This window comes from Cherax quadricarinatus, unplaced genomic scaffold (genome assembly GCF_038502225.1).
Source record: "Cherax quadricarinatus isolate ZL_2023a unplaced genomic scaffold, ASM3850222v1 Contig10, whole genome shotgun sequence".
In the NCBI taxonomy this organism is placed as follows: domain Eukaryota; kingdom Metazoa; phylum Arthropoda; class Malacostraca; order Decapoda; family Parastacidae; genus Cherax; species Cherax quadricarinatus.
Genome location: NW_027195036.1, coordinates 742,481 through 766,280, shown reverse-complemented (window position 1 = coordinate 766,280; position 23,800 = coordinate 742,481). Strand labels below are relative to the sequence as shown.

General features: G+C 48.1%; 1 protein-coding gene across 1 annotated transcript in view; it reads right to left on the bottom strand.

The window, feature by feature from the left end:
- The window catches only part of LOC128685844 (neural cell adhesion molecule 2-like), a 367,732-nt gene that overhangs the window by 27,936 nt on the left and 315,996 nt on the right, over positions 1-23,800 (bottom strand). Inside the window, exons 6-8 of the mRNA XM_053772544.2 lie at positions 17,828-17,979; positions 11,548-11,692; positions 4,025-4,155 (exon numbers count right to left, since the gene is read on the bottom strand). Of these exons, the coding sequence (XP_053628519.2) occupies positions 4,025-4,155; positions 11,548-11,692; positions 17,828-17,979 (428 nt within the window). The remainder of the gene's footprint in view (positions 1-4,024; positions 4,156-11,547; positions 11,693-17,827; positions 17,980-23,800) is intronic.

Below are 23,800 nucleotides of genomic sequence, written 5' to 3'. Positions count from 1 at the left end.
TACTCCGTCTGCGGTCTTCTTTGCCCTTCCCCAATCCTCATGACTTTGCACTTGGTGGGATTGAACTCCAGGAGCCAGTTGCTGGACCAGGTCTGCAGCCTGTCCAGATCCCTTTGTAGTTCTGCCTGGTCTTCGAACGAATGAACTCTTCTCATCAACTTCACGTCATCTGCAAACAGGGACACCTCGGAGTTTATTCCTTCCGTCATGTCGTTCACAAATACCAGAAACAGCACTGGTCCTAGGACTGACCCCTGTGGGACCCCGCTGGTCACAGGTGCCCACTCTGACACCTCGCCACGTACCATTACTCGCTGCTGTCTTCCTGACAAGTATTCCCTGATCCAATGCAGTGCCTTCCCTGTTATCCCTGCTTGGTCCTCCAGTTTTTGCACTAATCTCTTGTGTGGTACTGTGTCAAAAGCCTTCTTGCAGTCCAAGAAAATGCAATCCACCCACCCCTCTCTCTCTTGTCTTACTGCTGTCACCATATCATAGAACTCCAGTAGGTTTGTGACACAGGATTTCCCGTCCCTGAAACCATGTTGGCTGCTGTTGATGAGATCATTCCTTTCTAGGTGTTCCACCACTCTTCTCCTGTGTGTGTGTGTGTGTGTGTGTGTGTGTGTGTGTGTGTGTGTGTGTGTGTGTGTGTGTGTGTGTGTGTGTGAGCGCGCGCTCGCCTAATTGTGGTTGCAGGGGTCGAGTCATAGCTTCTGGCCCTGCCTCGTCACTGATCAATACTTGGTCACTCTCCCTGCTTTATCATACCTCTTCTTAAAGCTTTGTATGGTACCTCGCTCCACTACATCACTTTCCAGACTATTACACTCCCTGAAAACTCTATGATTAGAGAAATACATCCTAATATGCCCGCGACTCATCTTAGTCTTCAACCCCTTGTTGCTGTATCCCATCTCTGAAACATCCTGTCATTGTCCATCTTGGTAATTCGTCTCAGTATTTTAAATGTCGTTATCATGTTTCCCTCTGACCCTGTCCACAAGTTCCCTTAACCTCTCCTCGTAGGACATCCTCCATAGCTCCTGGACTAGTCTCTTTGCAAATATTTGCACCTTCTCTAGTTTCCTGACGTGCTTGACCAGGTGTGGGTTCTAAACTGGTGCTGCATACTCCAATACTGGCCTGATGTACACGGTGTACAGGATCCAGAACGATTCCTTACTGAGATGCCATAATGCTATTCTTAGGTTCGCTAGTCGCCCATATGCTGCAGCAGTTATTTGGTTGATGTGTGCCTCAGGAGATGTGCTCGGTATTATACACCTACCCCCCGAAGATCCTTTTCTTTGAGTGTGGTTTGTAGTCTGCGATCTTCTTTACCCTTCCCTGATCTTCATGACTTTGCACTTGGCGGGGTTGAACTCCAGGAACCAGTTGCTGGACCAAGCTTGCAGCCTGTCCAGATCCCTCTGTAGTCCTGCCTTATTCTCCTGAATCCTCTTCATCGTCTGCAAACGGGAACACTTCCGAGTCTATCCCTTCCGTCATGTCATTCACATATACCAGAAACAACCCCTGTGGAACCCCGCTCGTCACAGGCTCGTTACAGTCCAAGAAAATGCAGTCTATCTACCCCTCTCTCTCTTGTCTTACTTCCTTCACCTTGTCATAAAATTCCAATAGGTTAGTGACACAGGATTTCCCTTCCCTGAAACCGTACTATACATGTCAGTAACTTTGGTCTGTAGTTTAATGCCACGTCCCTGTCTCCTATTTTTTAAAAACTGGGACTACATTTGCTGTTTTCCACACCTCAGGTAGTCGCCTATTTTCGATGGATGTGTTGAAGATTATTGTTAGTGGCACACACAGCCCCTCTGCTCCCTCTCTCAGAACCCACGGAGAGAGATGTTGTCCAGTTCCACTGCTTTTGAGGTATCTATTTCACATAGCAGCCCCTTCACCTCCTCGGCTGTGTGTGTGTTGTGTCCAGCACTTGCTTGTGTACCCCAACATTTTGGCTTTCCGGAGTCCTTTCTGTCTCCACTGAAAATGCTTCCTTAAACCTCATGTTAAACTCTTCACTTACTTCCTGGTTATTTCTTGTTAACTCCCATTCTTCTTCTCTCTGCTTGATTACCTTGTCCTTGACTGTTGTTTTCCTCCTGCTGTGGTTGTACAACAGCTTCGGGTCAGACTTGGTTGTCGATGCTATTTCGTTTTCGTATTGCCGCTGAGCCTCCCTCTTTTCATGTTCTTATTCGTTTCTGGCTCTTCAAGTAATTTCTATTTTCCTGGGTCCTTTGTCTTCTGTACCTTTTCCATTCTCAAGTGCATTTAATTTTGGACTTTCTACACTTCTGGGTGAACCAAGGGCTTGTTCTTGTCTTCCCATTATATCTGTTGCCCCTGGGAACGAACCTCTCCTTTGTCTCCTTGCATTTTGTTGTCACGTAGTCCATTTTATTTACTGATTTTCCCATCAACTGAACCTCCTGCTTCTATCTCCACCTGTAACACTACTATGTATTCGAAGCTCAGGACCATTTGATAACTAGTTCTGAGGGGTCTGTTGTATGTTATGTTCTCAGTGTTTGAATTTCTCAAGGTGAATATAAGGTCCAGTCTTGCTGGCTCATCCTCTCCTCTCTCTCTCCCTCTCTCTCTCTCTCTGGTAGTGTCCCTAACATGTTGATGCATGAGGTTTCTCAGTACCACTTCCATCATCTTGGCCCTCCACGTTTCTGGTCCCCCATGTGGCTCCAGGCTTTCCCAGTCAATCTCTTTGTGACTGAAATCACCCACAACTACTAACTTTGCTATACCCATATGGTTCCTTCTGACCACCTCAGCTAGTGTGCCCACCATTGCTCTGTTGCTCTCATATTCTTCTCTTGGCCTCCTGCTATACTGTGGACGGTTGTACATGACTGCAATCACCACCTTCGGACCCCCTAGTCTGAGTTGTTCCTACTATGTATTATTATTTTAATCAAAAAGAAGCGCTAAGCCACAAGGGCTATACAGCTCCTACTATGTAGTCACTTCTATTCTATTCCTTCCATTTCCTCGAATCTCCACCGGTTTTTAATGAGCATTGCAACTCCTTCGCCTCTGTTCCCTCTATCTGTTCTCAGGATCTGATATTCAGATGGAAAGATAGAATTTGTTATCATCCCAGTGAGCTTTGTTTCTGTGAGTGCTATGATGTCTGAGGATGCCTCCACGATTCTTTCATGCCACTCTACCTATTTATTTGTTATTCCGTTTGCGTTGTTGTACCAAACCTTCAACTTCTGTTCTAAAACTGTGGTCTGGGGGTAAAGGGAGCCGGGAGACCTGTGTGTGTATGTGTGTGTGTGTGTGTGTGTGTGTGTGTGTGTGTGTGTGTGTGTGTGTGTGTGTGTGTGTGTGTGTGTATGTGTATGTATGTGTGTGTGTGTGTGTGTGTATGCATGTGTGTGTGTGTGTGTGTATGTATGTGTGTGTGTGTGTGTATGTATGTGTGTGTGTGTGTGTGTGTGTGTGTATGTGTGTGTGTGTGTGTGTATGTATGTGTGTGTGTGTGTGTGTGTGTGTGTGTGTGTGTGTGTGTGTGTGTGTGTGTTTTTGTTTGTGTGTGTGTGTGTGTGTGTGTGTGTGTGTGTGTGTGCGCGCGCGCGTGTAGCTAAATACTTCCTACACATTTTATTTTTTTTGTTTCATCTTTTATTTAAAATTAAATTTCTTTTAAATGCTTCCTAAAATTTTATATTCATTTCAAGTTGTATAATGTTATGGTGTCTTGTTCTCCATGTTGGTGACACGATGTACACAAGTCTGATCCTGTAGAGCATCTTAATGTGTGTCAGTGCTGAGAGTATAAATACTTGCATCACACTCAATCTTACTAGCAGGTGTTGGATTTGTGGTACAATGTGTGTTGATCCCTGGCGAGGGAGAGTTGAAGCGAGTTCAAGGCACTTTCACAACCAGAGGTGTTTGTTAAAATAATACCCGGGCTATTTTCAACACAAACACACACACACACACACACGATAATAAAGTAGGTTAGACTTACATTATGATACCAGAGGACCTTGTAAACGTAGGGATGAGCTCTGACGTTGCACTCAAAGTAAACATCGTCTCCTTCCTTTATTTCATTTGGACTGAGGTTGCTACCCATCGCCAGGTACACATGTGGGGTGTCTGGGGCAGAAGAGAGAATAATACAAGTTACAGTATTGTTACGGGAACCATTCACAACTTAAGTTTTAAATTGGGAATAACTAGAGAGCATTTCGGTCCCGTCTGGACCACTGTTATGACTTAAGAATGACCCAAGACAGTTCAGAACATCGTTGATTTTTATCTTTAACGAGTGTTGTGGCTGAAATTTAGACTCATGAACAGAACGTCAGAGGTTGGCTGGAAACGAACAAGAGAACTCTAAGAGCTTCTACCAGGTAAGAACCTTCATCTATAACATCTACTAGGAAGTACTGAACATCATTAACAAAAGATAAGACTCCTTCAAATTTGAAAAAAAAACAGTGGCTCTAAGCCAAACTTCAAGATCCCACTGAAAAAATGCATCCCCACACTGAATGTAAGCGGAAGTCAGAACTGAAATGACTAGACATTTCTGCCTCTGCTTCCCTGCTCCACATCTCTATCACGAGATTTTTGTAGCAATAAGAAACTCTAGTGTACTCAACATCTGGATGCTGTTACTCTCAAGTACACAACAGAGTCCCTACTAGAATACATCAGAAATATCAAAGAGCTGTTACAGAATCTAGGTCTTTTTCTAAACACATGCAAATGTGAGCTGGTGTTGTCCAGTCACCGTACAGCTGCCTTGGAAGGAGCGTTAGTGATTCCACTGGTAGTACTCTACCCTCTGCTTCACTCTGGTCTAACCCCATCGCTGAAATTTACCGAAAACAAATATCACAGACTTCAAAAAAGATGGAAACCAGGATCAGAAACATCGTTACTCAGGATTAATATTTTTCTGCTCACTGGATGTCTGGCCTCTCTAAGCTTATCTAACTTTTACGATGCTCTGCATTTTACGTCACACACTGAGTGAACATCACGTCCCTTTAGTGTTCATGGTAGAAACGTCCCTAAACAAATTACAATGAATCACTAAATCGTAATAATACGATCGAAAACAGATCAGGGAACGGGTGGGAGTTGAACCATGGCAGACTGGACAAATATTAACCATCACAGATAGGTTTACTAGCCCTCTGATGCTCATCCTACAGATCCACTGAACCATGAAATCAATTCTGCCAGAACATATAGGTAAGTCTGTGGTGTGGCAGCCCACCTACACTAGTAGCAGCACCACATATACTCTCTTAGTATAAATAATAAGACCAGCAGAGAACATTGCCAACGAACAATCTATCCAGGACGAACTCATCTTGAGAAAGACTTTAGCAGTTATCATGAAAGGTATAAGATCGGGAAAGAGGAGAGAGGTTTCCTTTGAGCTATGAACTTACATCACTTTGGTGATTTTCTGTTAACGGTTCAGGTACACAACTTGACCTGCAGACACTCTGCAAGTCTTCTTACTGCCATACTAAGTACTTATGTATTTGCATCAAAGCGATAAATGACCAATATTGTCTGAGTAGTGCAAGTTCCACAGGATGGGATGTTCAACACAATGATGTCAACGAGACAACCAAGAAAGTTTGCTACAACTCACTGCCAAGCAGAGAGAGATCCCAAATACGCCATCAAGTTGCTCCGATGGGATCTCATTATGTACCTGGAAGAAGAAATTATGCATCTGTCGTAGGTCATACCTAGATCCTATTCAGTGCTGGTCAGCAACCAGACGCTGCTGGTCATAGGAACGTACATAAGTTCAACATATGCAGGAACTTGGCCCAGCACCGCTTCATCCCAACAGGATCAGAGATCTTGACGTCTGGTAAAGCACTTCTGAAGCTGATGTAAACAAAACAAGGTTAGTATTAAAATAAATGAAAACGATACTCAGGAATCAGACATTAAATTTTTCTAACTCACGACAGATGAATTCAGAATGAGTCCATCAAGTTCTACGAGGCAGTTATTCACCATAAGCTGGTGATACAGCAACAAATACATTAAATGATTACCTGTTAGCATTTACAGAAGAAGAAAAATGCTTGTGTTGTCACCTCTTCAGTACACAAATGATCTCGTAGGAGATAAACAACAGACTCTGACCTCGCTTCACTCCACTCTTGTGTCGCTACTTTTCGCCCTACACACTACAACAACTACTATTACTACACAACTACCTCTTCCACTACTATCTTCACGTTCTTCTTTCTACCTCTCTTTCTCCCGTCCCTGTCCTCCTCTCCTATATATATATATATATATATATATATATATATATATATATATATATATATATATATATATATATATATATATATATATATATATATATATATTATATAAACCCCCTTATCTTCAATGGCCCAAGTCGGACCGAAACGTCGTCATAATTTTCAGCCTTTTATGTACGGATTATTTGTGTATTGTTTAGACCACAATCATGATTATCAATATTTTTTTTCCTCTCACACACACACATCTCGCCTCACTCAGGATGCGACCCACAACTGTCCATTAACACCCAGGTACCTACTTACTGCTAGGTGAAACACCGCAGCGGGTGTTGCGAAACTCGGCAATCTGTCTCGCTTTGTCGGCATCGATCCCCCCACTTATCGGCGGTGGTGGTGAGGCGAACACCGACCTCTGAGCTGCAAGTCACCGCTTTGTCCTATTATTGATGGTACACAACACTGACAGGTTGCTGAATAACACACGTGTGACACCTGGCTAACTTTTTTAGCGAGCCATTTAGCCACCACAAGAATCTTCTTCAGTCGAGTACAAGCGAATGTAGCACTGGGAGCAGCTTAGTAATTATAGTAGAAGGCTGTTGTAGTACCAGTAGTAACACTACTACTAGCGATAGTACAACCTAATACTAGTACTAGTACAACCTAATACTACTACTAGCAGTACAACGTACTAGAAGTGCTAGTATTAATATTAGTACTAGTACTAATGCTAATAGTACTAGTACTAATGCTACTAATAGTAGAAGGCTGTTGTAGTACCAGTAGTAACACTACTAATAGTAGAAGGCTGTTGTAGTACCAGTAGTAACACTACTACTAGCGATAGTACAACAACCTAATACTAGTACTAGTACAACGTACTAGGAGTGCTAGTATTAATATTAGTACTAGTACTAATGCTAATAGTATTAGTACTAATGCTCCTAATAGTACTAGTACTAATGCTACTAATAGTACTAGTACTACTACTAGTAGTAGTAGCTGTAGCAGTTTTGACGTGATCAGTCTCCAGTGATAAATTTAACTTGCATTCGACTGAAGATGCTGTTGTGTGGGCGAAACGTTCTGTCAGTAAAGATGCCCAAGTGTTGCTCGTTTCACTCATTCCTCAAGACTACGAATACACTGAAGATAAACTAAACGTTCACTAACACAACGGTCGCAGAGTGATCGACTCACAAACAAAACGAGGCAAGTGGGTAGAGATAAAACCCTCTCCTCACATCTGTTGCTCCTGGAACCTGGGTACTAGGAGACTGTTGCTCCTGGAACCTGGGTACTAGGAGACTGTTGCTCCTGGAACCTGGGTACTAGGAGACTGTTGCTCCTGGAACCTGGGTACTAGGAGACTGTTGCTCCTGGAACCTGGGTACTAGGAGACTGTTGCTCCTGGAACCTGGGTACTAGGAGACTGTTGCTCCTGGAACCTGGGTACTAGGAGACTGTTGCTCCTGGAACCTGGGTACTAGGAGACTGTTGCTCCTGGAACCTGGGTACTAGGAGACTGTTGCTCCTGGAACCTGGGTACTAGGAGACTGTTGCTCCTGGAACCTGGGAACTGTTGCTCCTGGAGGGTGCTAGGACTGTTGCTCCTGGAACCTGGGTACTAGGAGACTGTTGCTCCTGGAACCTGGGTACTAGGAGACTGTTGCTCCTGGAACCTAGGAGACTACTAGGAGACTGTTGCTCCTGGAACCTGGGTACTAGGAGACTGTTGCTCCTGGAACATGGGTACTAGGAGACTGTTGCTCCTGGAACCTGGGTACTAGGAGACTGTTGCTCCTGGAACATGGGTACTAGGAGACTGTTGCTCCTGGAACCTGGGTACTAGGAGACTGTTGCTCCTGGAACCTGGGTACTAGGAGACTGTTGCTCCTGGATTGCTCCTGGACCCTGGGTACTAGGAGACTGTTGCTCCTGGACCCTGGGTACTAGGAGACTGTTGCTCCTGGACCCTGGGTACTAGGAGACTGTTGTTCCTGGAACATGGGTACTAGGAGACTGTTGCTCCTGGAACATGGGTACTAGGAGACTGTTGCTTCTGAAACCTTGGAACTAGGAGACTGTTGCTCCTGGAACCTGGGTACTAGGAGACTGTTGCTCCTGGAACATGGGTACTAGGAGACTGCTGCTTCTGGAACCTGGGTACTAGGAGACTGTTGCTGCTGGAATCTGGGTACTAGGAGACTGTTGCTCCTGAAACATGGGTATTAAGAGACTTGCTTCTGGACCCTGGGTACTAGGAGACTGTTGCTCCGGGAACCTGGGTCCTAGGAGACTGTTGCTAATGGAAGCTGGGCACTAGGAGACTGTTGCTCCTGGAACTTGGGTGCTAGGAGACTGTTGCTCCTGGAACCTGGGTACTAGGAGACTGTTGCTCCTGGAACCTGGGTACTAGGAGACTGTTGCTCCTGGAACCTGGGTACTAGGAGACTGTTGCTCCTGGAACCTGGGTACTAGGAGACTGTTGCTCCTGGAACATGGGTACTAGGAGACTGTTGCTCCTGGAACATGGGTACTAGGAGACTGTTGCTCCTGGAACCTGGGTACTAGGAGACTGTTGCTCCTGGAACCTAGGGTGTTGCTCCTGGACTAGGAGACTGTTGCTGTGGGTGGAGACTGTTGCTCTTGGAACCTGGGTACTAGGAGACTGTTGCTTCTGAAACTGGGCACTAGGAGACTGTTGCTGGAACCTGGGTACTAGGAGACTGTTGCTCTGGAACTGGGTACTAGGAGACTGTTGCTGGGGGTACTAGGAGACTGTTGCTGCTGGAACCTGGGTACTAGGAGACTGTTGCTCCTGGGGTAACTTGCTGGACCCTGGGTACTAGGAGACTGTTGCTCCTGGGTCCTAGGAGACTGTTGCTGGGTACTAGGAGACTGTTGCTCCTGGAACCTGGGACTGTTGCTCCTGGACTAGGAGACTGTTGCTCCTGGAACCTGGGTGCTAGGAGACTGTTGCTCCTGGAACCTGGGTACTAGGAGACTGTTGTTGCCTCCTGTTGAACCTGGGTACTAGGAGACTGTTGCTCCTGGAACCTGGGTACTAGGAGACTGTTGCTCCTGGAACCTGGGTACTAGGAGACTGTTGCTCCTGGAACCTGGGTACAAGGAGACTGTTGCTCCTGGGGTACTAGGAGACTGTTGCTCCTGGAACCTGGGTACTAGGAGACTGTTGCTCCTGGAACCTGGGTACTAGGAGACTGTTGCTCCTGGAACCTGGGTACTAGGAGACTGTTGCTCCTGGAACCTGGGTACTAGGAGACTGTTGCTCCTGGAACCTGGGAACAAGGAGACGGTTGCTCCTGGAACCTGGGTAGGAGACTAACCTGGGTGCTAGACTGTTGCTCCTGGAACCTGGGTGCTAGGAGACTGTTGCTCCTGGAACCTGGGTACTAGGAGACTGTTGCTCCTGGAACCTGGGTACTAGGAGACTGTTGCTCCTGGAACCTGGGTACTAGGAGACTGTTGCTCCTGGAACCTGGGTACTAGGAGACTGTTGCTCCTGGAACCTGGGTGCTAGGAGACTGTTGCTCCTGGAACCTGGGTGCTAGGAGACTGTTGCTCCTGGAACCTGGGTACTAGGAGACTGTTGCTCCTGGAACCTGGGTACTAGGAGACTGTTGCTCCTGGAACCTGGGTACTAGGAGACTGTTGCTCCTGGAACCTGGGTACTAGGAGACTGTTGCTCCTGGAACCTGGGTACTAGGAGACTGTTGCTCCTGGAACCTGGGTACTAGGAGACTGTTGCTCCTGGAACCTGGGTACTAGGAGACTGTTGCTCCTGGAACCTGGGTACTAGGAGACTGTTGCTCCTGGAACATGGGTACTAGGAGACTGTTGCTCCTGGAACCTGGGTACTAGGAGACTGTTGCTCCTGGAACCTGGGTACTAGGAGACTGTTGCTCCTGGAACCTGGGTACTAGGAGACTGTTGCTCCTGGAACCTGGGTACTAGGAGACTGTTGCTCCTGGAACCTGGGTACTAGGAGACTGTTGCTCCTGGAACCTGGGTACTAGGAGACTGTTGCTCCTGGAACCTGGGTGCTAGGAGACTCTTGCTCCTGGAACCTGGGTGCTAGGAGACTGTTGCTCCTGGAACCTGGGCACTAAGAGACTGTTGCTCCTGGAACCTGGGTACTAGGAGACTGTTGCTCCTGGAACCTGGGTACTAGGAGACTGTTGCTCCTGGAACCTGGGTACTAGGAGACTGTTGCTCCTGGAACCTGGGTACTAGGAGACTGTTGCTCCTGGAACCTGGGTACTAGGAGACTGTTGCTCCTGGAACCTGGGTGCTAGGAGACTGTTGCTCCTGGAACCTGGGTACTAGGAGACTGTTGCTCCTGGAACCTGGGTACTAGGAGACTGTTGCTCCTGGAACCTGGGTGCTAGGAGACTGTTGCTCCTGGAACCTGGGTGCTAGGAGACTGTTGCTCCTGGAACCTGGGTACTAGGAGACTGTTGCTCCTGGAACCTGGGTGCTAGGAGACTGTTGCTCCTGGAACCTGGGTGCTAGGAGACTGTTGCTTCTGGAACCTGGGTGCTAGGAGACTGTTGCTCCTGGAACCTGGGTACTAGGAGACTGTTGCTCCTGGAACCTGGGTACTAGGAGACTGTTGCTCCTGGAACCTGGGTGCTAGGAGACTGTTGCTCCTGGAACCTGGGTGCTAGGAGACTGTTGCTCCTGGAACCTGGGTACTAGGAGACTGTTGCTCCTGGAACCTGGGTGCTAGGAGACTGTTGCTCCTGGAACCTGTTTACTAGGAGACTGTTGCTCCTGGAACCTGGGTACTAGGAGACTGTTGCTCCTGGAACCTGGGTGCTAGGAGACTGTTGCTCCTGGAACCTGGGTGCTAGGAGACTGTTGCTCCTGGAACCTGGGTACTAGGAGACTGTTGCTCCTGGAACCTGGGTGCTAGGAGACTGTTGCTCCTGGAACCTGGGTGCTAGGAGACTGTTGCTCCTGGAACCTGGGTGCTAGGAGACTGTTGCTCCTGGAACCTGGGTGCTAGGAGACTGTTGCTCCTGGAACCTGTGACTGTAGCAACAATTCACAATGACCACAAGAACAGTTTTTAAGTGGAAGTTATGGTGCGTCCGGTGCCCTTGTGACTGGAAAAAGACCCAGGATTGAGCGAAACGTCCCCCAGAGTCCCCTCTCCAGTCAGTATGTGCATGTTTAAGTGTGTGAAAGCGAGTGAGTGTTGACTTACACTGGACGTCCAGTTTCCAGAGGTCGTAGAGGGGCTGGTGGTCAATGACGGGTGACTCGGCCAAACATTTCAAGAACTTGCCTCCGTCAGCGTCACTGGGCACCAGCAGTAGTTTACTTAGCGTCACGTTACCGTTGCTCGCAGTCTGTCCAGGAGAGAGGTAACCCACGTCAATGATCATCGTAAGAAGTAAACAAGAAAGTTCACATAGATAGAAGGTGGGAATGTTTTGGAATATTTACCTGGGACCTGACGAGTCTAAAAACCTGAAGACTAATGATTCTGGAAGAGTGCAAACCTTTAACAGGAGTTACTTATTCACTCATATAGCAAAATAAATTCATTGGTGTTGATAAAGTGGGTGAAACTCTGTTTTTACTTCTTGTAAAGCTTGATCTCACTATGGTAGTGAAACTGTGGCTTTACTCCTCCTAAGGCTTGATAAAGCTCACTGTTGAGGAGCAAGCTTGTGTCTCTGTCTATTAAATAATGTACACAACCTACAGATCTTACTCTTATTATCACACGTGTTGCCATGCCTGGGCCAGTAGACCTTCTGCAGTGCTTATGTGGTCTTTTGTACTACTACTACTATTACTATTACTACCACTGCTGCTACTACTACCACTCGTAAAACTACCTCTGTAACTACCTTACAACTATTTCCGCTGCAACTGGCATCACTATTACTACCGCTAATTCTGCTACTACAACTACTACCACCACCACCACTCCATTCTTCTCTGTTTTCTGATCTTCTCTGGTTTACTGGCTCAGTTGTGGCTTGACAATCCTCAAAGATTTAGCAAAATTCCCTGTTAAGTTTGTTCTTGAAGGTGTAGTGTTGCAGCCAATATTGTGACCATCACAGTGTTGTGACCATAGTTAGGTCACAGTGTTGTGACCATCATACAGTGAGGTCACAGTGTTGTGACCATCATACAGTGAGGTCATAGTGTGACCACCATAGCGAGGTCATAGTGTGACCATAGTGAGGTCACATTGTGACCATGCAGTGAGGTTACAGTTGTAACCTTCATAGTGAGGTCACAGTGTTGTGACATTCATAGTGAGGTCACAGTGTTGTGACTTTCATAGTGAGGTCAGTGATGTGACCATAGTGAGGTCACAGTGTTGTGACCATGCAGTGAAGTCACAGTGTTGTGACCATGCAGTGAGTTCACAGTGTTGTGACCATGCAGTGAAGTCACAGTGTTATGACCATGCAGTGAGGTCTGTTGTGACCATAGTGAGGTCACAGTGTTGTGACCATAGTGAGGTCACAGTGTTGTGACCAGAGTGAGGTCACAGTGTTGTGACCATAGTGAGGTCACAGTGCTGTGACCATAGTGAGGTCACAGTGCTGTGACCATAGTGAGGTCAAAGAGTTTGACCATAGTGAGGTCACAGTGTTGTGACCATAGTGAGGTCACAGTGTTGTGACCATAGTGAGGTCACAGTGTTGTGACCAAAGTCAGGTCATACTGTGACGATAGTGAGGTCACAATGTTGTGATCATAATGAGGTCACAGTGTTGTGACCATATTGAGGTCAGTGTTGTGACCATACAGTGAGGCCATAGTGTTGTGACCATCATAGTGGGGTCACATTGTCACCATGCAGAGAGATCACAGTTTTGTGACTATCATAGTGAGGTCACAGTGTTGTGATCATAGTGAGGTCACAGTGCTGTGACCATCATAGTGAGGTCACACTGTGATCATACTGAGGTCACAGTGTTGTGACCATATTGATGGCACAGTGTTGTGACCATAGTGAGGTCACAGTGTTGTGACCATAGTGAGGTCACAGTGTTGTGACCATATTGATGGTACAGTGTTGTGACCATAGTGAGGTCACAGTGTTGTGACCATCAGTGAGGTCACAGTGTTGTGACCATCAGTGAGGTCACAGTGTTGTGACCATCATAGTGATGTCACAGTGCTGTGACCATATTGAGGTCACAGTGTTGTGACCAGTGAGGTCACAGTGTTGTGATTTTAGGTCACAGTGCTGTGACCATTATAGTGAGGTCACATTGTGACCATACAGTGAGGTCACAGTGTTGTGGCCATACAGTGAGGTCATAATGTTGTGACCATCATAGGTCACATTGTGGCCATGCAGAGAGGTCACAGTTTTGTGACTATCATAGTGAGGTCACAGTGTTGTGATCATAGTGAGGTCACAGTGCTGTGACCATCATAGTGAGGTCACACTGTGATCATACTGAGGTCACAGTGTTGTGACCATATTGATGGCACAGTGTTGTGACCATAGTGAGGTCACAGTGTTGTGACCATAGTGAGGTCACAGTGTTGTGACCATATTGATGGTACAGTGTTGTGACCATAGTGAGGTCACAGTGTTGTGACCATCAGTGATGTCACAGTGCTGTGACCATCATAGTGATGTCACAGTGCTGTGACCATATTGAGGTCACAGTGTTGTGACCAGTGAGGTCACAGTGTTGTGATTTTAGGTCACAGTGCTGTGACCATTATAGTGATGTCACATTGTGACCATACAGTGAGGTCACAGTGTTGTGGCCATACAGTGAGGTCATAATGTTGTGACCATCATAGGTCACATTGTGGCCATGCAGTGAGGTCACAGTGCTGTGACCATCATAGTGAGGTCACAGTGTTGTGACCATCATAGTGAGGTCACAGTGTTATGACCATCATAGTGAGGTCACAGTGTTATGACCATAGTGAGGTCACAGTGTTGTGATCATACTGAGGTCACAGTGCTGTGACCATAGTGAGGTCACAGTTCTGTGACCACGATGGTGAGGTCACAGTTCTGTGACCATCATAGTGAGGTCACAGTTCTGTGACCATCATAGTGAGGTCACAGTGTTGTGAACATAGTGAGGTCACAGTTCTGCGACAACCATAGTGAGGTCACAGTTCTGCGACCATCATAGTGAGGTCAGTGTTGTGACCATAGTGAGGTCACAGTTCTGTGACCATCAGTGAGGTCACAGTGTTGTGACCATCAGTGAGGTCACAGTGTTGTGACCATCAGTGAGGTCACAGTGTTGTGACCATCAGTGAGGTCACAGTGTTGTGACCATCAGTGAGGTCACAGTGTTGTGACCATCAGTGAAGTCACAGTGTTGTGACCATCATAGTGAGGTCACAGTGTTGTGACCATGCAGTGAAGTCACAGTGTTGTGACCATGCAGTGAGTTCACAGTGTTTTGACCATGCAGTGAAGTCACAGTGTTATGACCATGCAGTGAGGTCTGTTGTGACCATAGTGAGGTCACAGTGTTGTGACCATAGTGAGGTCACAGTGTTGTGACCATAGTGAGGTCACAGTGTTGTGACCATAGTGAGGTCACAGTGTTGTGACCATAGTGAGGTCACAGTGTTGTGACCATCATAATGAGGTCACAGTTTTGTGACCATGAGGTCACAGTGTTGGGACCATAGTGAGGTCACAGTGTTGTGACCATAGTCAGGTCATATTATGACGATAGTGAGGTCACAATGTTGTGATCATAATGAGGTCACAGTGTTGTGACCATAGTGAGGTCAGTGTTGTGACCATCATAGTGGGGTCACATTGTCACCATGCAGTGAGGTCACAGTTGTGACCATACAGGGGAAAAAGTGTTCACAACTGTAATGGTCTTCGCTAACACAGTTGTCTTGAATAATTATGACCTGAGGATGTTCACAGCTGAGAGAACACATCAGTGAACCAGGATGTTCACAGCTGAGAGAGCACGTCAGTGAACCAGGATGTTCACAGCTGAGAGAACACGTCAGTGAACCAGGATGTTCACAGCTGAGAGAACACGTCAGTGAACCAGGATGTTCACAGCTGAGAACACGTCAGTGAACCAGGATGTTCACAGCTGAGAGAACACGTCAGTGAACCAGGATGTTCACAGCTGAGAGAACACGTCAGTGAACCAGGATGTTCACAGCTGAGGGAACACGTCAGTGAACCAGGATGTTCACAGCTGAGAGAACACGTCAATGAACCAGGATGTTCACAGCTGAGAGAACACGTCAGTGAACCAGGATGTTCACTGCTGAGAGAACACGTCAGTGAACCAGGATGTTCACAGCTGAGAGAACACGTCAGTGAACCAGGATGTTCACAGCTGAGAGAACACGTCAGTGAACCAGGATGTTCACAGCTGAGAGAACACGTCAGTGAACCAGGATGTTCACAGCTGAGAGAACACGTCAGTGAACCAGGATGTTCACAGCTGAGAGTACACGTCAGTGAACCAGTATGAGAGAACACGTCAGTGAACCAGGATGTTCACAGCTGAGAGAACACGTCAGTGAACCAGGATGTCCACAGCTGAGAGAACACGTCAGTGAACCAGGATGTTCACAGCTGAGAGAACACGTCAGTGAACCAGGATGTTCACAGCTGAGAGAACACGTCAGTGAACCAGGATGTTCAAAGCTGAGACACCACGTCAGTGAACCAGGATGTTCACAGCTGAGAGAACACGTCAGTGAACCAGGATGTTCACAGCTGAGAGAACACGTCAGTGAACCAGGATGTTCAAAGCTGAGACACCACGTCAGTGAACCAGGATGTTCACAGCTGAGAGAACACGTCAGTGAACCAGGATGTTCACAGCTGAGAGTACACGTCAGTGAACCAGTATGTTCACAGCTGAGAGAACACGTCAGTGAACCAGGATGTTCACAGCTGAGAGAACACGTCAGTGAACCAGGATGTTCACAGCTGAGAGAACACGTCAGTGAACCAGGATGTTCACAGCTGAGAGAACACGTCAGTGAACCAGGATGTTCAAAGCTGAGACACCACGTCAATGAACCAGGATGTTCACAGCTGAGAGAACACGTCAGTGAACCAGGATGTTCACAGCTGAGAGTACACGTCAGTGAACCAGTATGTTCACAGCTGAGAGAACACGTCAGTGAACCAGGATGTTCACAGCTGAGAGAACACGTCAGTGAACCAGGATGTTCACAGCTGAGAGAACACGTCAGTGAACCAGGATGTTCACAGCTGAGAGAACACGTCAGTGAACCAGGATGTTCACAGCTGAGAGAACACGTCAGTGAACCAGGATGTTCACAGCTGAGAGAACACGTCAGTGAACCAGGATGTTCACAGCTGAGAGAACACGTCAGTGAACCAGGATGTTCACAGCTGAGACACCACGTCAGTGAACCAGGATGTTCACAGCTGAGAGAACACGTCAGTGAACCAGTATGTTCACAGCTGAGAGAACACGTCAGTGAACCAGGATGTTCACAGCTGAGAGAACACGTCAGTGAACCAGGATGTTCACAGCTGAGACACCACGTCAGTGAACCAGGATGTTCACAGCTGAGAGAACACGTTAGTGATCCAGAATTCCGGTGTCGGGTTTATATTCCGGTGTCTGTTTTGTTTCAATGTTTGATTTAGAATGTTCTGGTGTTTGGTTTATGTTTCAGTTTTTTGGTTTATGATGTTCCAATAACTGGTTTATGTTCCAGTGTTTAGTTTATTATGATCCAGTATTTGGTTATGTTCCAGTGCTTGGTTTATTTTCCAGTTTTTGGGTAATTTTCTGGTGTTCGGTTTATGTTCCGGTGTGTGGTTTATAATGTTCCATTCATTGTAAAACAGATAAAACAAGAATTAGCACTAAACAACATAGAATTTCTACCAATCTAAGTTAACTCACTCCCACACTCAGTGTAAACACAAGTTAGTTAACACATTACTACAGTGTTAACACAAGTTAGTTAACTCATTACTACGGTGTTAACATAAGTTAGTTAACTCACTACTACACTCAGTGTTAACACTAGTTAACTCAATACTACACTCTCTGGGTTACAATAATTGCCTATGTCATTCAGTCTGTAAATCTGTCTTCTTGGTGAAGGGATTTATGCCGCACCACAGGGTAGGATTACCGTCATTCGCACAATCCCAGCCGCTATGTCAAGTATAAGAATATCTGGCTCCCTTTATCCTTGGCTCCTTGGCTCCCTCGCTCCCTCGCTCCCAATCCCTCGCTGCTCCATCACTTACAGAGATGGTAATATTAGCCACCTCCTCTCCCTCGCTGCTCCATCACTTACAGAGATGGTAATATTAGCCACCTCCTCTCCCTCGCTGCTCCATCACTTACAGAGATGGTAATATTAGCCACCTCCTCTCCCTCGCTGCTCCATCACTTACAGAGATGGTAACATTAGCCACCTCCTCTCCCTCGCTGCTCCATCACTTACAGAGATGGTAACATTAGCCACCTCCTCTCCCTCGCTGCTCCATCACTTACAGAGATGGAAGTGTTGGCCAGCTGGACACCATCTAGCCACCAGGTGAGGGAGGCTGGAGGTCGTGCTCCCACACTCTGACACGCCAGCTCGTACTCCTTGCCAGCAGACACGGCTTCCCTGGAGGCCAGGATTGTCACAGACAGCGGCTTAACTGCAACACAATACACACAACAACAATATAAGAAATAATCCACTTTTAACACGGGGCTTACACAGGTCACTGTTAAGAAAAATGTGGCCTTGTTAGTGTGAATGTGTAAATATTCGTATAGTGAGGGACTTGATCCATGTAATGAGAGACTTTAAAATATAGTGATGAACTTTAACAGTAATATAACGAGACGTTAGTTAAGATGGCTATTGTAATTTCTGAAGAATCCGAGGTCAACTGAGGTCAAGATCGACCTTGAACAAGAATGTCGTTCCAGTTCTACCTTGATCAAGAATGAGAAAGAATATCTCACATGAATACAGTAAAGTAGCAGGATGATAGACAGGCAAGTGTTTTAAACGTTTTGAACTCTGGCAATATTGCTGGACCTTTCTTGTAAACTCATAAAACCCCTGAGATCACAGGTCGATCCTGCAAACTGCTGCGTGTGCATGAATGTGAATGTGCGTACGTGCGTGCGTGTGTGTGTGTGTGTGTGTGTGTGTGTGTGTGTGTGTGTGTGTGTGTGTGTATGTGTGTGTGTGTGTGTGTGTGTGTAAACTTGCATTCCTTATCGCTGAGAAGCAATTACTCCTTTAGTCTCTCTTTTCAGAATGAAAAAAGGTTAGAATTTAACTCCCATAATCTACGCGCGTCTCAGAAGACGCGCTGTTTTCTTAACTACCTTCTTTGAGAGTCCTTAAAGAGGCGAGGAAGGAACATGCAAGGTATGGTGTTGGAGTAGCTGTGGATAGAGTGGCTGTGGATAGAGTGCCTGTGGATAGAGTGGCTGTGGATAGAGTGGCTGTGAATAGAGTGGCTGTGGATGGAGTGCCTGTGGATGGACTGCCTGTGGATGGAGTGCCTGTGGATGGAGTGCCTGTGGATGGAGTGCCTGTGGATAGAGTGGCTGTGGATAGAGTGGCTGTGGATAGAGTGGCTGTGAATAGAGTGGCTGTGGATAGAGTGGCTGTGGATAGAGTGCCTGTGGATGGAGTGCCTGTGGAAGGACTGCCTGTGGATGGAGTGCCTGTGGATAGAGTGCCTGTGGATAGAGTGGCTGTGGATAGAGTGGCTGTGAATAGAGTGGCTGTGAATAGAGTGGCTGTGGATAGAGTGGCTGTGAATAGAGTGCCTGTGGATGGAGTGCCTGTGAATGGAGTGCCTGTGAATGGAGTGCCTGTGGATGGAGTGCCTGTGGATAGAGTGGCTGTGGATAGAGTGGCTGTGAATAGAGTGGCTGTGAATAGAGTGGCTGTGAATAGAGTGCCTGTGAATGGAGTGCCTGTGAATGGAGTGCCTGTGGATGGAGTGCCTGTGGATGGAGTGCCTGTGGATGGAGTGCCTGTGGATGGAGTGCCTGTGGATGGAGTGCCTGTGGATGGAGTGCCTGTGGAAGGACTGCCTGTGGATGGAGTCCCTGTGGATGGAGTCCATGTGGATGGAGTGCCTGTGGATGGAGTGCCTGTGAATGGAGTGCCTGTGAATGGAGTGCCTGTGAATGGAGTGCCTGTGGATGGAGTGTCTGTGAATGGAGTGCCTGTGAATGGAGTGCCTGTGGATGGAGTGCCTGTGGAAGGACTGCCTGTGGAAGGACTGCCTGTGGAAGGACTGCCTGTGGATGGAGTGCCTGTGGATGGAGTGCCTGTGGATGGAGTGCCTGTGGATGGAGTGCCTGTGGATGGAGTGCTTGTGGTTGGAGTGCCTGTGGATGGAGTGCCTGTGGATGGAGTGCCTGTGGATGGAGTGCCTGTGGATGGAGTGCCTGTGGATGGAGTGCCTGTGGAAGGACTGCCTGTGGATGGAGTGCCTGTGGATGGAGTGCCTGTGGATGGAGTGCCTGTGGATGGAGTGCCAGTGGATGGAGTGCCTGTGGATGGAGTGCCTGTGGATGGAGTGCCTGTGGATGGAGTGCCTGTGGATGGAGTGCCTGTGAATGGAGTGCCTGTGGATGGAGTGCCTGTGGATGGAGTGCCTGTGAATGGAGTGCCTGTGAATGGAGTGCCTGTGGATGGAGTGCCTGTGGATGGAGTGCCTGTGGATGGAGTGCCTGTGGATGGAGTGCCTGTGGATGGAGTGCCTGTGGATGGAGTGCCTGAGGATGGAGTGCCTGTGGAAGGACTGCCTGTGGATGGAGTGCCTGTGGATGGAGTGCCTGTGGATGGAGTGCCTGTGGATGTAGTGCCTGTGGATGGAGTGGCTGTGGATGGAGTGGCTGTGGATGGAGTGTCTGTGGATGGAGTGCCTGTGGATGGAGTGCCTGTGGATGGAGTGCCTGTGGATGGAGTGCCTGTGGATGGAGTGCCTGTGGATGGAGTGCCTGTGGATGGAGTGCCTGTGGATGGAGTGCCTGTGGAAGGACTGCCTGTGGAAGGACTGCCTGTGGATGGAGTGCCTGTGGATGGAGTGCCTGTGGATGGAGTGCCTGTGGATGGAGTGCCTGTGGATGGAGTGCTTGTGGTTGGAGTGCCTGTGGATGGAGTGCCTGTGGATGGAGTGCCTGTGGATGGAGTGCCTGTGGATGGAGTGCCTGTGGATGGAGTGCCTGTGGATGGAGTGCCTGTGGATGGAGTGCCTGTGGATGGAGTGCCTGTGGATGGAGTGCCTGTGGATGGAGTGCCAGTGGATGGAGTGCCTGTGGATGGAGTGCCTGTGGATGGAGTGCCTGTGGATGGAGTGCCTGTGGATGGAGTGCCTGTGAATGGAGTGCCTGTGGATGGAGTGCCTGTGGATGGAGTGCCTGTGAATGGAGTGCCTGTGAATGGAGTGCCTGTGGATGGAGTGCCTGTGGATGGAGTGCCTGTGGATGGAGTGCCTGTGGATGGAGTGCCTGTGGATGGAGTGCCTGTGGATGGAGTGCCTGAGGATGGAGTGCCTGTGAAAGGACTGCCTGTGGATGGAGTGCCTGTGGATGGAGTGCCTGTGAATGGAGTGCCTGTGGATGGAGTGCCTGTGGATGGAGTGGCTGTGGATGGAGTGCCTGTGGATGGAGTGCCTGTGGATGGAGTGCCTGTGGATGGAGTGCCTGTGGATGGAGTGCCTGTGGATGGAGTGCCTGTGGATGGAGTGCCTGTGGATGGAGTGCCTGTGGATGGAGTGCCTGTGGATGGAGTGCCTGTGGATGGAGTGCCTGTGGATTGAGTGCCTGTGGATGGAGTGCCAGTGGATGGAGTGCCTGTGGATGGAGTGCCTGTGGATGGAGTGCCTGTGGATGGAGTGCCTGTGGATGGAGTGCCAGTGGATGGAGTGCCTGTGGATGGAGTGCCTGTGGATGGAGTGCTTGTGGTTGGAGTGCCTGTGGATGGAGTGCCTGTGGATGGAGTGCCTGTGGATGGAGTGCCTGTGGATGGAGTGCCTGTGGATGGAGTGCCTGTGGATGGAGTGCCTGTGGATGGAGTGCCTGTGGATGGAGTGCCTGTGGATGGAGTGCCTGTGGATGGAGTGCCAGTGGATGGAGTGCCTGTGGATGGAGTGCCTGTGGATGGAGTGCCTGTGGATGGAGTGCCTGTGGATGGAGTGCCTGTGAATGGAGTGCCTGTGGATGGAGTGCCTGTGGATGGAGTGCCTGTGAATGGAGTGCCTGTGAATGGAGTGCCTGTGGATGGAGTGCATGTGGATGGAGTGCCTGTGGATGGAGTGCCTGTGGATGGAGTGCCTGTGGATGGAGTGCCTGTGGATGGAGTGCCTGAGGATGGAGTGCCTGTGAAAGGACTGCCTGTGGATGGAGTGCCTGTGGATGGAGTGCCTGTGGATGGAGTGCCTGTGGATGGAGTGCCTGTGGATGGAGTGGCTGTGGATGGAGTGTCTGTGGATGGAGTGCCTGTGGATGGAGTGCCTGTGGATGGAGTGCCTGTGGATGGAGTGCCTGTGGATGGAGTGCCTGTGGATGGAGTGCCTGTGGATGGAGTGCCTGTGGATGGAGTGCCTGTGGATGGAGTGCCTGTGGATGGAGTGCCTGTGGATGGAGTGCCTGTGGATTGAGTGCCTGTGGATGGAGTGCCAGTGGATGGAGTGCCTGTGGATGGAGTGCCTGTGGATGGAGTGCCTGTGGATGGAGTGCCTGTGGATGGAGTGCCAGTGGATGGAGTGCCTGTGGATGGAGTGCCTGTGGATGGAGTGCCTGTGGAGTGCCTGTAGATGGAGTGCCTGTGGATGGAGTGCCTGTGGATGGAGTGCCTGTGGATGGAGTGCCTGTGGAAGGACTGCCTGTGGATGGAGTGCCTGTGGATGGAGTGCCAGTGGATGGAGTGCCTGTGGATGGAGTGCAAGTGGATGGAGTGCCTGTGGATGGAGTGCCAGTGGATGAGAAAGAAATTATTTGTATTTTCACGAGTAAAAAATATCTGAATATCGTAAATCAGAGTGAAAAAAACAAACAAACAAACAAACAAACCTAGAATGGGAGAGTTGTAATGGGATGAGAGTAAATGGGATTAATAGACCTACGGAAGTAGCTGCGGTAATGTGAAACAAAGGGCAGTAGAAAGACTTTTATTGTTGAATTACAAGAACAGAATGAAAAGTGACATATGACATGCGAGTGCCAATGTTCATGAGTACATCATAGTGCCAATGTTCATGAGTACATCATAGTGCCAATGTTCATGAGTACATCATAGTGCCAATGTTCATGAGTACATCATAGTGCCAATGTTCATGAGTACATCATAGTGCCAATGTTCATGAGTACATCATAGTGCCAATGTTCATGAGTACATCATAGTGCCAATGTTCATGAGTACATCATAGTGCCAATGTTCATGAGTACATCATAGTGCCAATGTTCATGAGTACATCATAGTGCCAATGTTCATGAGTACATCATAGTGCCAATGTTCATGAGTACATCATAGTGCCAATGTTCATGAGTACATCATAGTGCCAATGTTCATGAGTACATCATAGTGCCAATGTTCATGAGTACATCATAGTGCCAATGTTCATGAGTACATCATAGTGCCAATCACACTGAGAAGTGACAACCAGCTAGACTACGCCAGTAACAGGTCATCACACTGAGAAGTGACGACCAGCTAGACTACGCCAGTAACAGGTCATCACACTGAGAAGTGACAACCAGCTAGACTACGCCAGTAACAGGTCATCACACTGAGAAGTGACAACCAGCTAGACTATGCCAGTAACAGGTCATCACACTGAGAAGTGACGACCAGCTAGACTATGCCAGTAACAGGTCATCACACTGAGAAGTGACGACCAGCTAGACTATGCCAGTAACAGGTCATCACACTGAGAAGTGACAACCAGCTAGACTATGCCAGTAACAGGTCATCACACTGAGAAGTGACGACCAGCTAGACTATGCCAGTAACAGGTCATCACACTGAGAAGTGACGACCAGCTAGACTATGCCAGTAACAGGTCATCACACTGAGAAGTGACAACCAGCTAGACTATGCCAGTAACAGGTCATCACACTGAGAAGTGACGACCAGCTAGACTATACCAGTAACAGGTCATCACACTGAGAAGTGACGACCAGCTAGACTATGCCAGTAACAGGTCATCACACTGAGAAGTGACGACCAGCTAGACTATGCCAGTAACAGGTCATCACACTGAGAAGTGACAACCAGCTAGACTACGCCAGTAACAGGTCATCACACTGAGAAGTGACGACCAGCTAGACTATGCCAGTAACAGGTCATCACACTGAGAAGTGACGACCAGCTAGACTACGCCAGTAACAGGTCATCACACTGAGAAGTGACAACCAGCTAGACTATGCCAGTAACAGGTCATCACACTGAGAAGTGACAACCAGCTAGACTACGCCAGTAACAGGTCATCACACTGAGAA